The sequence below is a fragment of the Camellia sinensis genome, chromosome 7 (genome assembly GCF_055761805.1).
Source record: "Camellia sinensis isolate YWXY chromosome 7, ASM5576180v1, whole genome shotgun sequence".
Lineage (NCBI taxonomy): Eukaryota > Viridiplantae > Streptophyta > Magnoliopsida > Ericales > Theaceae > Camellia > Camellia sinensis.
In genome coordinates, this window is record NC_138967.1 from 38,987,236 (window position 1) to 39,001,749 (window position 14,514).

The window sequence follows — 14,514 nt, forward strand, 5'->3', positions numbered from 1 at the left end:
GGACAACCGAGCTCCCATTCACGACCCTAGGGGGAAGTTCAGACCCAATTGGACTGGTCCTTACATCATCAAGTCTATCTGGTCAGGTGAAGCTGTGGTTCTGATGGATCTAGATGGCCTAGAGTTCTCCCAACTGATCAACATGGACAAGTTGAAGAAATATTACCCCTGAGAGGCTCGCTAGGCCGAAAACTCGAAAGGGCGACCTAGGCAAAAGTTAGAGCACAGAAAATTGAAAAATATAAAAACTGAGCTCGCAAGGTTGAAAACCCGCAAGGGCGGCCTTGGCAAAAGTTAGAGCGTAAAAGGAGAGTGAAAATACTCGAGTGAACCCAAGCCTGAACTACGTAAGGCTTGATTCCCATCTTTGGGATATGTAGGTAACTTCGTCTTGAAGTTCAGCCATAAACTTTTCCCCGATCAACTTTGTCCATTTGATCATCTCGGCCATCTTTGTCTATTCAGCATTCAAGAGTTCGGTTATGATGTCCGGTGCAGTGCTTTTCAGACTAGGGGAAACTTTCCGTTGCCATGCAGTGCCGCGGTACTATTCAAACTAGGGGCAACTTTCCAGTTGCTGGAATCCGGGGTTGTGCATCTCAGTGACAGAATTCAGGCGTGTCCAGTTTTGATCCATATCGAAAATGGTTTTGAAAAGTTTTGATAAAAGTCGACTTTGTTCAAATTAATCTTTTTACAACTTAGACCATTTTTGGACCAAAGCGGAAAATTTTCAGTACCCATAACCTTCAATTTCATTGATTTCAATACAGAGTTCTCCTGCTCTTGCATACAAATTAAAATTGCTTTTTATTACATTCATGAAGAAAACTTGACAAGTTCTGATAAAGCAATAAATCCGGGGCATAGACAAGTCAGGTGCTCGTACGCCCCCTCCCAGAGCTCGTCGAAGCCTCTGATGCCAAGCTGGGCCCAATCTGTGCCTCTTCATTAAGCCAATCTATGCACTCATCAGACAAAGTGCAACTAAAAGTAGGAGCGGGGCCAGGAGTTCCCTAGCCCCCCATGCTGTAACATGCCGAGCAAGCTGTGCACCTCGAACCGGGAACGTGGCAGGATACTCTATCCCCTCTGGCGGGCAAGTCTGATCATGGCCAAACTGATGCTGGAACCGGAACGGGAAGTAGAACACACAGTGGGTTAAGCCAATCAACTGAATCCCAGTCTGCCAGGACATGCTGTAGCCCATCGCCGGTAGGTTAAGCCAAGGGCACCGCCAAGCAATGCGATCTGCAGACAAACTGCACATCCAATCAAACCACCATCCTTCATCAAGGGCATCGACCAGACGACGTCGGAAGAAGTAGCCGCGAGTTGAGTAGGCCGGGCAAGAGTCCACAACCTGCAACTTATCCATCAACCACACCTGGGAAGGGATGAAAAATGAGAGAATAAAGAATAGAGAGATGAATGATGTAAGAAAAGTAAGAAAAGGGTTTTGTGAGAAAAATCGAGCACGAGGGCAGAGTGGTGTGAGCAATACATATGTGAGATCGGGTGGGAAACATTACACGCAGTAGTAGAGGACTCCCCGCAAATCTGGTTGTCTCTCGGCGATAAAAGACATCCAAGCCCATCAACGTCTCAGCCAGAGTCATGGCAATGCAGCCCTTGCCCTCCTTCAAGCCTTGGGCAACCTCAATCAATCGGACGCTAGACCCTCCGAAGCCCGAGACAAACAAGAAATGAGATAACATGCACAAACAGAGGGCATGTCGTCGAAAGCCTTGCCAATGATGGTCACTGCGGTTGCCGGCATCAGAAAACCGATAAATCAAACTTAGAATATCCAACATTCCGTCACAAATCAAAGATCGAGCATCGTGCATAGTAAGTCCACACATTCGTTCTAAGGCTTGGGCGTGGCCAAAGCGAAGCTGAGGCAAGATTTCCTCATCACGCTCAGATTCCATCAGAGCTTGGAAGTCTTCGAAGGTAGGACACACCTCTTGACTACCAAAGCTAAAGACATGCGTTACCGGATTCCAAAACCTTGCCGCGGCATGGAGAAACGGAAAATGCAGCGGAGTGCGACTCAGCGTGAATAGTGCATTTATACCGAAACCCCGGAAGTTCAGCTTTTCTGAGCTGCCCAAGTTGGCAATCCAAGTTGTGAGATTTTGGGCAAGAAACTCTTCCATTTGGAGCAAATCAGTATGGAATTGAGAAAAACTACGAAGCTAAAGCCTTTTGTAGGGGATAAGGTTGAGTGGAGGACAGATGTCAGCATTCTGGTGGTCTTTACCATTTATGGCCGGCCGGCCAAATGTAGTGCCGACCGACCACCACTTTTGGCCGATGACCATCTCTCATGGCCGATGGCCCTCCCCCTTATTCCATAAGCTGCTTATGAGTTGAACATGCTGAAGAATTGTGGTTGGAACCTCCCCCGATGCCTTCCTGTGGTGATCTTGCAAAGTCACGTCTATTTGTTTATCGAGTTGTTGTACACTTGCTTATCGAGTTGTATGTCGCGTTCTTCAAATCTTTGCATTTGCTTAATCAAGTTGTATTTACACCTGGTCAACTTATCGAGTTTCTTTGTTTTGCTTATCGAGTTGTAAGTCAGTTCACTACCTGATTATTACGATGTAAGTGCTTAATTTTCAAACCAAGTTCAATTTTGTTCACATTGTTATGTGATACCATGCGATGCGATGCATAGAAAGCACAATTGTGACTCCTTTTTTTTCAAACAAAATAGCTGTTTCATTTCCCCCATATGTTTTACGAAAATACACACTTTTGAAAAAGTAAAACCTGCCTGAGGCAGTGCAATGTGCTTAAACTACCAGTAAAAAGGAAAGTAAAGCAAAAGAAGAGCAGGGCAGCAAAGTATCTGAATTGATACCGGTAACCTCCCCTTGCGATCAATACACATCCTACGCCCTCGTTCGGGTCAATTACGTAGTTTGGCACCTTCATTACCCTAAGACAGTGCGGAAAAGCGTACTTTCGGAACGTTAGTAGGCCTTCGAGTTGACCTCAGGCCGTGGCTTTTCTGAGCAAGGCTCTGTACGTACGAGGAACACCTCTTCCCGTATCCTTTTTGTATCTTGTGAACTCTACAAATCGCTTCAATTATGCTGTGTTGCAGTGTTTTGCATTTTCAACATCACGAATAACTTATCTTTACCATATTTCAAGTTTCTTTCTATACACATTGCATGCGTTGTCGCGTTGTGCTTTACTTACATGTGTTCAAGTTTCTTTCTATACACATTGCATGCGTTGTCGCGTTATGCTTTACTTACATGTGTTCAAGTTTCTTTCTATACACATTGCATGCGTTGTCGCGTTATGCTTTACTTACATGTGTTCAAGTTTCTTTCTATACACATTGCATGCGTTGTCACGTATTGCTTTACTCACATGTGTTCAAGTTCCCCATCACACACATTGTACACATTGTCACGTGTTCTTTACTTACATATGTTTGTGCCTTCATAGCATTGTTATGCCTGCCCCAAATTGCATTGTTATGCGTCCTACTCAACTTGCGTTGTCACGCACTTTCAATTGCATTGATTGCATACTGCTAACAATATTGTTCCTGTTAAGTTTTCTTTCTCTTTCAGGCACGATATTGTACGTACGGTTCATTTGAAGCTGGTGCAACCAGATGAACCGCACAGGTAGTGTATTCTCTGCGTGAAACGTAGTGAGAATTACATGATTCTCTTACATCCTTTCTGAATTATAATGTAGTTGGATTTGTGTTGATTGCTTAAAACTGTTGCATGTTATGTTTCGTTACAGCTTTCTTTGCATGATCATAAGTTATGTTCGGCTTCTTGCATTGTCAGTTGCATTTTGCCCCCGCTTTCGGGCGCATACCTTATCTGTAGCTTGTATGTTTGTCTAAGTCTTCGGCCTTATCAAAAATCGGTCGTCTCAGGGCTTTGACACTTACTCCCGTCATTGTTATGACTTTCGAGTTCTATCAAAGAGGGGCAACTGTAGACACCCCATTTTTGACTGTCCTCAAGACTTGGATGTCACCGTTTGAACACTCGGTGATCATCCATGCTCGTGTTTGTTTTGAGTTTCCGGAGGTCTCAGCTATGCGCCTTGCTTCAGGATCTCTCAACTTGACTGTTCCGTGGTTGGTTTTGCACCAAACACTTGTGTTTTTGTTTCTGAGACAGGGAGTGACTTGTTAGCCCCACCCTGAGACCCACCGGCCGTGGTTTGAGGCCACCGGTCGTGTTTTCTTGATACCGGCCATTGGTGAAATAGTCCATTGGCCGGTCGGCACTATGAGTGGTCGACCGGCACTTTATTTGGCCGGTGGCCTCATTTTCTGGCTGGTATCACTTTTTTCCAATTTTCAGGCATAACACATGCCACTGTGCCAGCTGGAGCGCACAAACCTGGCCGTCCATGCACGAGTGTGGCTGTTTTGCCCTTTTTGCACCTTTTTGGTCTAACTTCTTGAGGAAGCTTGGACCTTTGTCTTAGCTTCCTCAAGAAGCTTGGACACCTGTCCCAGCTACCAAAGGAAGCCTTGCACCCTTTGCTTAGCTTCCCTTAGAAGCCTTGACCCTTTAGGATAGCTTCTCTTGGAAGCTTAGCCTTTTGCTTGGTCTATATAAGAGCCCATCCTCTCTCCTTTGTTTTGGTTCAGAAAATCCAGACCTAATACATACATATATCTGATATATCATCCTCTCTCTCTATATCTCCCTCTCTCTCTTCATTTTGTGTGTGTTTTATAGCCTAAAAGTGTGTTTAGTTCATAGTTTTGCACTAGAACACACACTATTACACCATGCTTCGACTTGGGAGGTTTTGAGAGGTTGTTCTTGGAGTTTTGGGCTGATTTTGATCAGAAGGAAGAGGCTGAGCTTGCTGTTCTTGAAGTGTTTTTCAAGGGTAACACTTTTACTTTATATTTTTCAATCTTGCACTAGTCTTTTACCTATCTTCCTTACTGTTTTAGACTTTGTGTATAACTGAAAAAAGTCTTATATTTGCATGCTTAAGATACTTCATTAAGGTCACTTTGGTGTTGGGGGTCGACCTCCCCCTGTTAGGCCTTGTTTGGCCCTTTTTTGTGCTCTCTTTGTTGAGCTTTGAATACTATTGTGTTTTGGCCTTCTCATCACTGAAATCCAGTGGATTTTCAGTGGTGAAGAAGGGGGTTTGAGGCCTTGCATAGGGGAGGGACACCCCTCTCCCCTTGGTCTCTCATATGTGCATGTTTTTGGCTCATAAGGGTAGCATATGTGCTTGGTTGCTTTTGACCCCATTTCAGAGGTTTTTGGATGTTGTTTGGTCATATGTTGCCTCTATTTTTGGTCGGATTAAAGGTCCCTTGCATGCATAATATACTTGCTTTGTATTCCCTTATTTTGCCTAGAAGAGCATCATGCATTTAGCCCACCATGCTCTCATGTTTTGGACTAACTTTGTGAAGTTCTTAGCTATGTCTTACCATGCTTGAGGTCTATTGGGTGTTGATTTGATCATATTTTCCATGTTTGGTATATTCCCTTTGTATTTTGGCTTGTGAGCCTTGAGTGTGTGAGTCATTAGCATGCTTTAGTTGGGTTGTTCCAATGATTTGGAGTCATGTCACATGAAATTTCAGTCACTAATCCATGCTTGTATGCTTACATTCATCATCACTTTCTTGCCTTGAAGGGTTGTTCTTTTGTGCCTTAAAAAGGGTCATAGTGCATGCCTTGTGTTTAAGTCATTTGGAGCTGCCATATCAGTGGGTTTTGGGGCATATTTTGATGCATTAAAACTCTGTTTTTGGTTGCATGATTCATGCTATGAGTGGTTGGGGTGGTTGTAGTAGAATACTCCTTTTTGTGGCCTTGAATGCTTCCTTTTTCACATCCATTCCCTAGCATGTTTTAGTGTCATCTTTTGCATGCTTTTCAGAGTTTAACATGAGTGTTTAATGTCCAAGTATATTGTCTTTATGTGTGCTTAGAGTTGTCCCCTTCCATGCTTAAGTGATGAACCTTGGTGTGTGCATGCTTGCATACATGATTTGTGCCCTCTTGCACCACTTTTGGTCACTGTTTTGGGGTGGGCTGAGGTTTTCCCCTTTGGTTCAAGTCCACCATTGCATGATCATGTTACATTATTTTGGTTTTGCGTTTGCATTGTATCATGTTTTCACACTTGCATATTGTTTAGCTAATTGCATTTCATGTCATAGCATTGTATGATAGTTTGCACCACATTGCATGTTTGCATGCTTGGTTTGCATTACATTTGGCATGTTTGCATACTCAAGCCATCTTACATACCTGAGCCATATTTGTATACATGCATTGCATTGTTTGGTTTGGGGTGTCAAACCAAATATGAGAATTGAGGTGCGTTCGTACTCAAAGTGACGTAACGCGCCTCGGTCCTCGGTCGCCGACGCCCTTGACCTCAACATGATAGGGCATTGGCACTCATTTGTTTTGTTTGTATGCATTTACATTGATTTGCAACTTGGCCTCTTAGGCCATCATGCATCGAAATGCGTAATTGATGGCCCGAGGGTCGAGGGCCATGCTCCCTTGAGTCCATTGCATGATATGGAGTGTGTCCATGCATACATTTGCTTGAAAATTCCATGCCATACACTTCTTGCCCTCTGCTGCTGTCAACTGCAGGTTTTAGCAGGAACATTTGGCCGGCCGGCAGTGTTGAGTGCCGACCGGCAAAGAATGTTTGGCCGAGAGCACAATATTTAGCTGATGAGAGTATTCCCATGGCCGGTAGCATATTCTTTTGGCCGGTAACATTCCACAACACTCTAGAAGTATTTCTGTGGACTTTCACAGTCTTCAGAGGAGCAGGGCAGTGTAAACAGAGGCAACAGTGCTATGGCAGCGAGTTTCCGGGTGAGACGAGTCAAGCACGCATCATTCACGCATCCCGAGGTGGGGCTGTGGCCACCTTCTTTCTGCATTTAATTTATTAATTAATTAAAAATTCTGTAATAATTAATTTAGTATTATTTATTCAGACTGTAATATTTATTCGGACCCTCCGAGCGAGGGCAATTGTGTAATAAGCGTGCGTGAGTGTGTGTATGTCTCCCAACCCCACGTCTTTCTTCCCTTTTATTTACTAGCTTTCAATGGTTAGTCTAGGGCATGTTTCAATTAGCATACAATATGATAGCATGCGTGCATCCATACATTTGTCTTACATGCACCGGGCTCGGCGCATCATACTAACTGCATTTGTATTTCAATCCCAAAGTTGAATACATGTTAGTTGTAGCATCTCACATGTCATTGTAGATTAGCCGAGCCTATCTTAGTTTCATTTTGCATGTATTGCATTAGCCATCTTAACATGAACTAGGATCATGCACATGATTACTAACTGGTTTCTGTTTTGGCTTGGAGTACTGAGTAAGCTTTTATGCTTTAGCATGCCACATGTGTGTGAATGTTGCCATGATAGCATAATTACCATGAGGCTAGCTGCTTATGTGATATAACTGCTTGAATGCCTGTGGATGGAGGTTGAATTACCTAAATTGGAATAATGCACTAAAACTGTGAGTTGTAAGCCCACTAGATAGTGGCAAAACCATCTTTTCTAAAGCCCACTTGAGGGTGGCAAAATCTGCATTTTAACCTACTCGCGAGTAGCAAACCATTTTCAAAACAAACATGAAATGTTTTGTTCCAATTTAGGCGATTTGGTCTATACTTGTTTGCTGTGCGCATAACATAGTAATTCTAGGCTAATAACCGGAATAGGAACACATAATGCTTTCAAAACAAGATATCACGGTTAGTAGAGGCCGATCTTTGATCGGGCAAGAGGCGGTGCTCATAGCTAACCTTCCCCAATCGTACCCAAGTTCCCGAGCCGAGGCAACTTTGGTGATGACGGACACGTGGCCTTTGGCACCGAGTCAGGGTTTCCTAAATTTCCCAAAATAAAATATTTAGGTGGCGACTCCGTATCTGGCAAAACAGTCCATGTTTGGCACTTCTTTTCTAAAAATCTATTTTTCTCAAAACGATTTGCCGGATTTGGACTCTGTGGTTCAGATTAAGAACCGTGACAAAAATCGAGTTCGAACTGTAGCACGGAGGCCCCACGCGAGCGCGTCTACAGTACTGAACGGATATAAGCTTTCAATTTGTCTAGTGCGGTCTGGCACTCGAGGGTCCACTAAAATGCTTTGCCCTGCCAAAGTGTGTGAAAAAATGGTCGGCAGTGATCTGAGGAACGACTGATAAATCTATTGAGAGCGGCAGTCATTCCCATCAATTTCTGGACTTCTTTGGCAGACTGAAGTGAGCCAAGTTCGATAATGGTCGTGATTTGCCTCGGGTTGGCTTCTATTCTGCGATGGTTCACAATATAGCCAAGAAACTTGCCGAATTCGATGCCAAGTGCACACATCGAGGCATTCAGTTTCATTTTGTACTTTCAGAGTATGCCGAATGTCGCAGATATGTCAGCTAGATGAGCATGTTTTTCCTTGGATTTCACCACCATATCATCAATGTATACTTCCATGGTGCGGCTAAGCTGTTCTTTAAACATAATGGTGACCAGCCCCTAAGACTTGGACCGTCCTCAAGACTTGGATGTCATCGTTCAAACACTCGATGATCATCCATGCTTGTGTTCGTTTTGAGTTTCTGAAGGTCTCGGCTGCGCGCCTTGTCTTGGGGTCTCTCAACTTGTTTGTTTTGTGCTTGGTTATGGACCAAGAGCTTGTGGCTTTGTTTCTAAGGGAAGGGGGTGGCTTGTTGGCCAGCCCTACACCCCATCGGCCATGTCTCATTCCTATCGACCTTTCCTTCTTTACATCGGCCATCAGTGGTGGCCGGTCGGCACCTCTGATGGCCGGTCGACCATGTTTGTTGGTCGAGACCTTTTTGCTTTTGTAGATATTTTGTTGCTAGCTGTGCCAGCTGGTGAGCATAGAATTCATCCTCCATACACGTGTATAGAGGGATTGTACCAAGCTTTAGACTTGGATTTCTATAAGAGGGGAGGTCCCTCTCCCTTTCCAGAGGTTCTGAAAATTTGCATTAAATCAAATATATCTCTCTCTCTCAAGAACTCTCTCTCTCTATTGCTTGAAAGTGAGTGTTCTTCACACATTTTGCCTACAAACCCTTAGCCAAACCTCTTGACCTTGGAGCTAAGATTCCATAGTTTTAGCATCCTAAGGTTAGTTTTGGCTTAGAAAAGCTGCTAGTTTTGTTGTTCTTCAAGGGTGAGTCCCATATCCTCTTTTAAGCTTTGTTTTGCTTAAGTACTTAGCCATCTTTGCATGCTTCTTTTGGCTTAGCTTTCAAAAAAGCTTCATTTTCAAGTGTTTGAAATGTTTGTTTAAGGCCTCTTTGGTGTTGGGGGGTGGTCTACCTCCTTTTGTGCCTTATTTTGCTTTGTTTTGTATCATCTCTTTAGGCCTTTGAGATCACCTTCTCTTGGCCTTTTAACCACTGAATTTTAGAGGAATTTCAGTGGTGGAAAGTGTGTTTTGAGGCTCTAAATAGGTGGGGGTGGTCTCCTTCTTTTGTATCTTTTTTGCTTGTGTTGATGGCTCATCAAAGTAGCATGTTTTTCTACCTCCTTGAGGCTCTATCTTAGCATGTTTTAGGCATTATTCTAACATGATATAACTCTTTTTTGGGTTGGATTGATTGCCCCTTGCATGCTTCATACATTTGTAGTGCAATCCTCCCTATAGCCTTAACATGCATCGTGCTTTGGACCACCATTCTAGCTTGTTTTTGGCTCTACTCCAGCAAGCTTTTACTCATGTTTTGTCATGCTTAAGCTCTATTTTAAGTTTTTTGGGTCATGCATGCTTTGCTTTGTATAGCCATAGTGCAATCTAGCTCATTAGCTTTGAGTTTCCAAATCACTAGCATGTATTGCTTGGGCTATTTGCATGATTTAGCATCATTTGGTATGTGATTTTAGTGTGTGTAGTGTGGTCATACTCTCTCATGCTTCACTCTTTCAATGCTTTTGGAGAGTCATGATTTATGCCTTAAACATGAGCCAATATGTATGCCATCTTGCCTAAGCTTTTGGGCTACCATTTCAATGTATTTTGGGTCTTATTTTGCCATGATACAACTCTGTTTTTAATTGGTTAGAGCATCCCTCATTTGTTTCTTACACTTGTAGTGTAACCATGCTCATTGGCCTTGTATGCTTGGCGTTTTGGCTTACCATGCTAGCTTGTTTTGGCTTCATTCCATGCATGTTTTGGCCTTGTTTTGACCTACCTTAGGACTGTGTTGAGTCACCTTGGTCCCTTTGGGGCTTGCTTGATATGGCTATGGTGCAAGTACCGTTGCTAGCCTTAAGCTTTGAGCCTCCTAGCATGCCTCATTTGTCATATGTGCATGTGTTTGACATCATTTGGAATGATATTTTAGAGCATATAGTGTTGTCACACTTCCATGTTTTTCACTCTTTAAGTGCTCTTAAGAGTTGCACCTTTATGTCTTATTCATGGGCCAATGCATGAGCATGCATTTTATTGCTTTCAATGCTAGCATTTCAGAGCATTTCGGCCATTATTTTGGCATGCATGAGGACTGTTTAGGGTTGGTTTAGTCCATTGAGCATCGCATTGTATAGCCTTAGTGATCTGTACTTCATTAGCTTTAATGCTTAAGGGCCCTAGCATGCCATGCTTGTGTTGCTTGCATGATACATCATCATTTCTCACATGATTTCAGTGCTTGTACCTATGCCATGCTCTCATATTCGCCACTTCTTCATTGTGTTTGAAAGTTGACCCTTATGCCTAGTTGATGAGCCATCACATGAGCATGTGTTCTTGCCCCTTTTGTGCATAAGTTTTGGTGTGTTGGCCACTGTTTTGGAGCCTATTAGGTCTGTCCATATGTGGTTTAAGTCCATGGAGCATTGTATTGCATGCCTTTTGTATGATGCCCTTTACTAGCTTTGATGTTTTTGGCCTCCGAACATGTCTTGCATGTCATTCTAGCATTGGTAGAATAGCATGTTGTTTGCATGTTCTTGCATTGCATGTTGTTTGCATGTTGTCTTTGCATTGTGTTTGGATTGGATATTAATCCAAACATGAGAAACGAGGGGTGTTTATACTTGAAGTGATGAAACGCGCCTCATTTCTTTGTCGCCGACCCTCTTGATCAAAGCATGATAGAGGTATAGACTCATCGAGTCCTATGTGTTACTTGTGCATTCATCGAAATTGTGCAAGCTCGACTCTTTGGCCATCATGCATTGAGATGCATGATTGGTGGCTTGAGAGCCGAGCATTACACTCCTTTGAGCTTAAGACATGATAAGGAGTGTGGTTGCACACACATTTCCTTGCAAATACACTGCCATGCCTTTGTTTGTGCTCTGTTGCAGCAAAAGGAGAAATTGCAGGAAGCAGTGGCCGACCGGCCATCAAAGCTGCTGACCGGCCACCAAAACTGCCGATCGGCTATCACAATTGGCCGATGGCCAAAAACTCTGGCCGATGGCCATTCCTCTTGGCCGACCATCCCTCAGAATGTTCTTAAGGTGGATCAGAAATATCTTGGAAGTTGGCACAATTTTCAGAAGTCCAAACGAGTGCAAACAGAGGCATCACGAGGCATGATCGTGGATTTCCGAGCGAAGCTAACTGAGCATGCATACACCCCTCGCCCCGAGGCTCCTTTTAACTGCTTTGCTTAGCTAGTTAACTAGTTGGTTCTGTATTTAAGTAGTTAATGCACTTAGCTATTCATTTGCGTTTGTAATTTGTTAACTTGTTAGTTAATTAGTTTCGGTTTGTAATTAATTAGCTTAGCGTAGCTAGTTAATTGATTTATTCGGACCCTCCGTCGAGAGGGAAAATGTTGTAATAAGTGTGCGTATGTGTGATGCATGTCTTCCAACCCCATTTCTTTCTCCCTTTTATTTATCCGCTTTCAGTGGTTAGATTAGGGCATGTTTCGATTAGCATACTTATGTTTGCATGTGTGCATCATTGATTCATCTTGCATGCACTGGGCTCGGCGCATCATTCAAACCGCATTGAATTTCAATACTTACTTGAATACGTGTTTCAAAGCATGTTATCGAGTGTTGCATTCATATGCCATCTTAGAATAGCCGAGCCTATTTTAGTTGCATTTTTGCATGTGTTGCATTAGGCATCTTAACATAGCTAGGATCATGCATTGATTACTAACTAGCTTTTGTTTTGGCTCGGAGTACACTGTGAGTGTTTATGCTTTAGCATCCTTGCATGTGTGTAAGTGACTGCCATGATAGCATGCTTGCCATAAGGCTAATTGCTTAAGTGTTTAACTGCATGAATGCCTGTGAATGAAGGCTTCATTACTTGAATTGGAACAATTCATCAAAATGTGCATTTTAAAGCCCACTTGAGGGCGGCAAATCATGTTGTTTTCTAAGCTCACTTGAGGGTGGCAAATCCGTGTTTTAGCCTACTTGCGAGTAGTAACTTCAAACCATTTTCGAAAAACAAACAAGAGATGTTTTGTTCTAACTTAAGCGATTCGGTCTATACTTGTCTGTTGTGCGCATCACATAGTAAGCTAGTCTAATAAATCAGAATAAGAACACATGTGTTTTCAAAAACAACATATCATGTTAGTAGAGGCCGATCCTTTGATCGGGCGAGCGGGGGTGCTCATTTTAGGACCTTCCCCTCTCGTACCCAAGTTCCCGAGCCGAGGCAACTTTGGTGATGACAAACACATGGCCTTAGGCACGAGTCAGGGTTTCTTAAATTTCCCAAAACAAAATATTTAGGTGGCGACTCTGAAATCTGGCAAAGCAGTCCATGTTTGGCGCCTTTTGATTAAAATCGATTTTCCAAAACGATTTGTCAGATTTGGACTCTTTGGTAATTTATCAGTCTTACATTGCACTTTGTGAGATTAGATTCAGAACCGTGGCAGGAGTCCGAACTGTATTAGCTAAGAACAACAATTTGCGCCCTCGCGTGCGGAGCGGAGTTCGGGGTAGTCTACAATGGCATGACCTTGTAGTAATAGGTTTCTTGTGGGGTGAGGAATGCGATCTTTTCTTGGTCCTCCGGATGCATGGCAATTTGGTGGTAACCCCGATAAGCATCCAAGAAACTTATGCATTGGTGATGCGCAGTTGCATCTACGAGTTGGTCAATTCGGGGAAGAGGAAAGCAATCCTTGGGGAAGGCCCTATTCAAGTCTGTGAAATCCACACAAACACACCAACATTCATTTTTTTTCTTGACTACCACGGTATTGGACAACTAGGTAGGATAAGTTACTTCACGAATTGCCCCAGCTTCTAACAGCCTATCGACTTCGCCAACAACGGCTGAAGTATGGTCTGCGGCTGACCGGCGACTTTTCTGAGTAATTGGTTTAATTTTTCGGTCAACGTTTAAACAATGCTGGGTAATGCTTGGATCCACCCCTGGCATTTCATACGCCGTCCAGGAAAATACGTCGATGTTGTCGAGTAAGAAGGAGATCAGCTCTTGTTGTTCAGCTGCGTTCAGAGAGGTGTCGATCATGAAGAATTTGTCAGGTTCCCCTTTGATACCGATCCGATCGAGGTCTTCAGTTGCCTTATCGTTAGGGGTTTTATCGACGTCCTCGAGGCTTTCACAATCCGAAACTTGAATTGAGTTCATTTCCAGTTCCTTCGACTTTCTTGTCGAAGCAATAAGATAGCAGGCCTTTGCCAATTTTTGAGAATTGCAAATTTGCTCGATGCCATATTGTGTTGGAAAATGGAGCAACTGGTGGTAGGTACTTGGTACCGCCTGTATCGCATGTAACCAGGTCTTTCCCATGATGAGATTGTATGGTGATGGAAGTTTGATGACCAAAAACTCTACATTCACTGATTTGGTACTTGCATGCACTGGCAGTATGATCTTTCCTAGAGGGTACTCGGGATTAGCGTTGAAACTGAACATGGGATACTCAGCCAGCAGCAAGTCCGAGTTATTAAAGCCGAGTTTAATGAATGTCTTGTGATACATTATCTCCAAAGTGCTCCCTTGATCGATTAGAACGTGTTCCACAACAAATCTGTTTATGTGTAACTCGATAACGAGGGCATCTTCGTGGGGGAGCGTTACCCCTTCAAGATCGATGTCGTCGAAGCTGATTTTGCCAGTCTCATGAGGTCATTTGGCTGGTGTGTACGGCTTGGGCAAACTGGGTTGTAGTTGGATCGTATGTACTTGAGTCAGCGGCGGTAGACTATATATCATGTGAATTACACCAGGTGGAGGGGAATCCGGGTATAGAGCCACCGTGGTTGGTGGATTGCCCTTTTCGACGTGTTGTGCCAATTGGCCATCTTGCACCAACTCCTCCAAATGGTCCTTTAGTGCATAATAACTGTCTGTCTCATGGCCATGATCCTTGTGATATTCATACTGCCTATCCCTTCGTCTAGTATTAGGGGGTCTAATCATCTTGGATGGCCATTTAAAGAACGGTAGATGCTCGACTTTAGATAGGATCTTGCTGATTGGTTCTGCCAATTCCG

The 14,514-nt window shown here is 43.4% G+C and overlaps 1 protein-coding gene across 1 annotated transcript; it reads right to left on the reverse strand.

The window, feature by feature from the left end:
• Window positions 1–13,258: 13,258 nt before the first annotated feature.
• Window positions 13,259–13,999, reverse strand: LOC145795744 (uncharacterized). The gene has a single exon (XM_082880625.1). It carries the CDS (start codon window positions 13,997–13,999, stop codon window positions 13,259–13,261), a length of 741 nt encoding a protein of 246 aa, XP_082736751.1.
• Window positions 14,000–14,514: the final 515 nt, after the last annotated feature.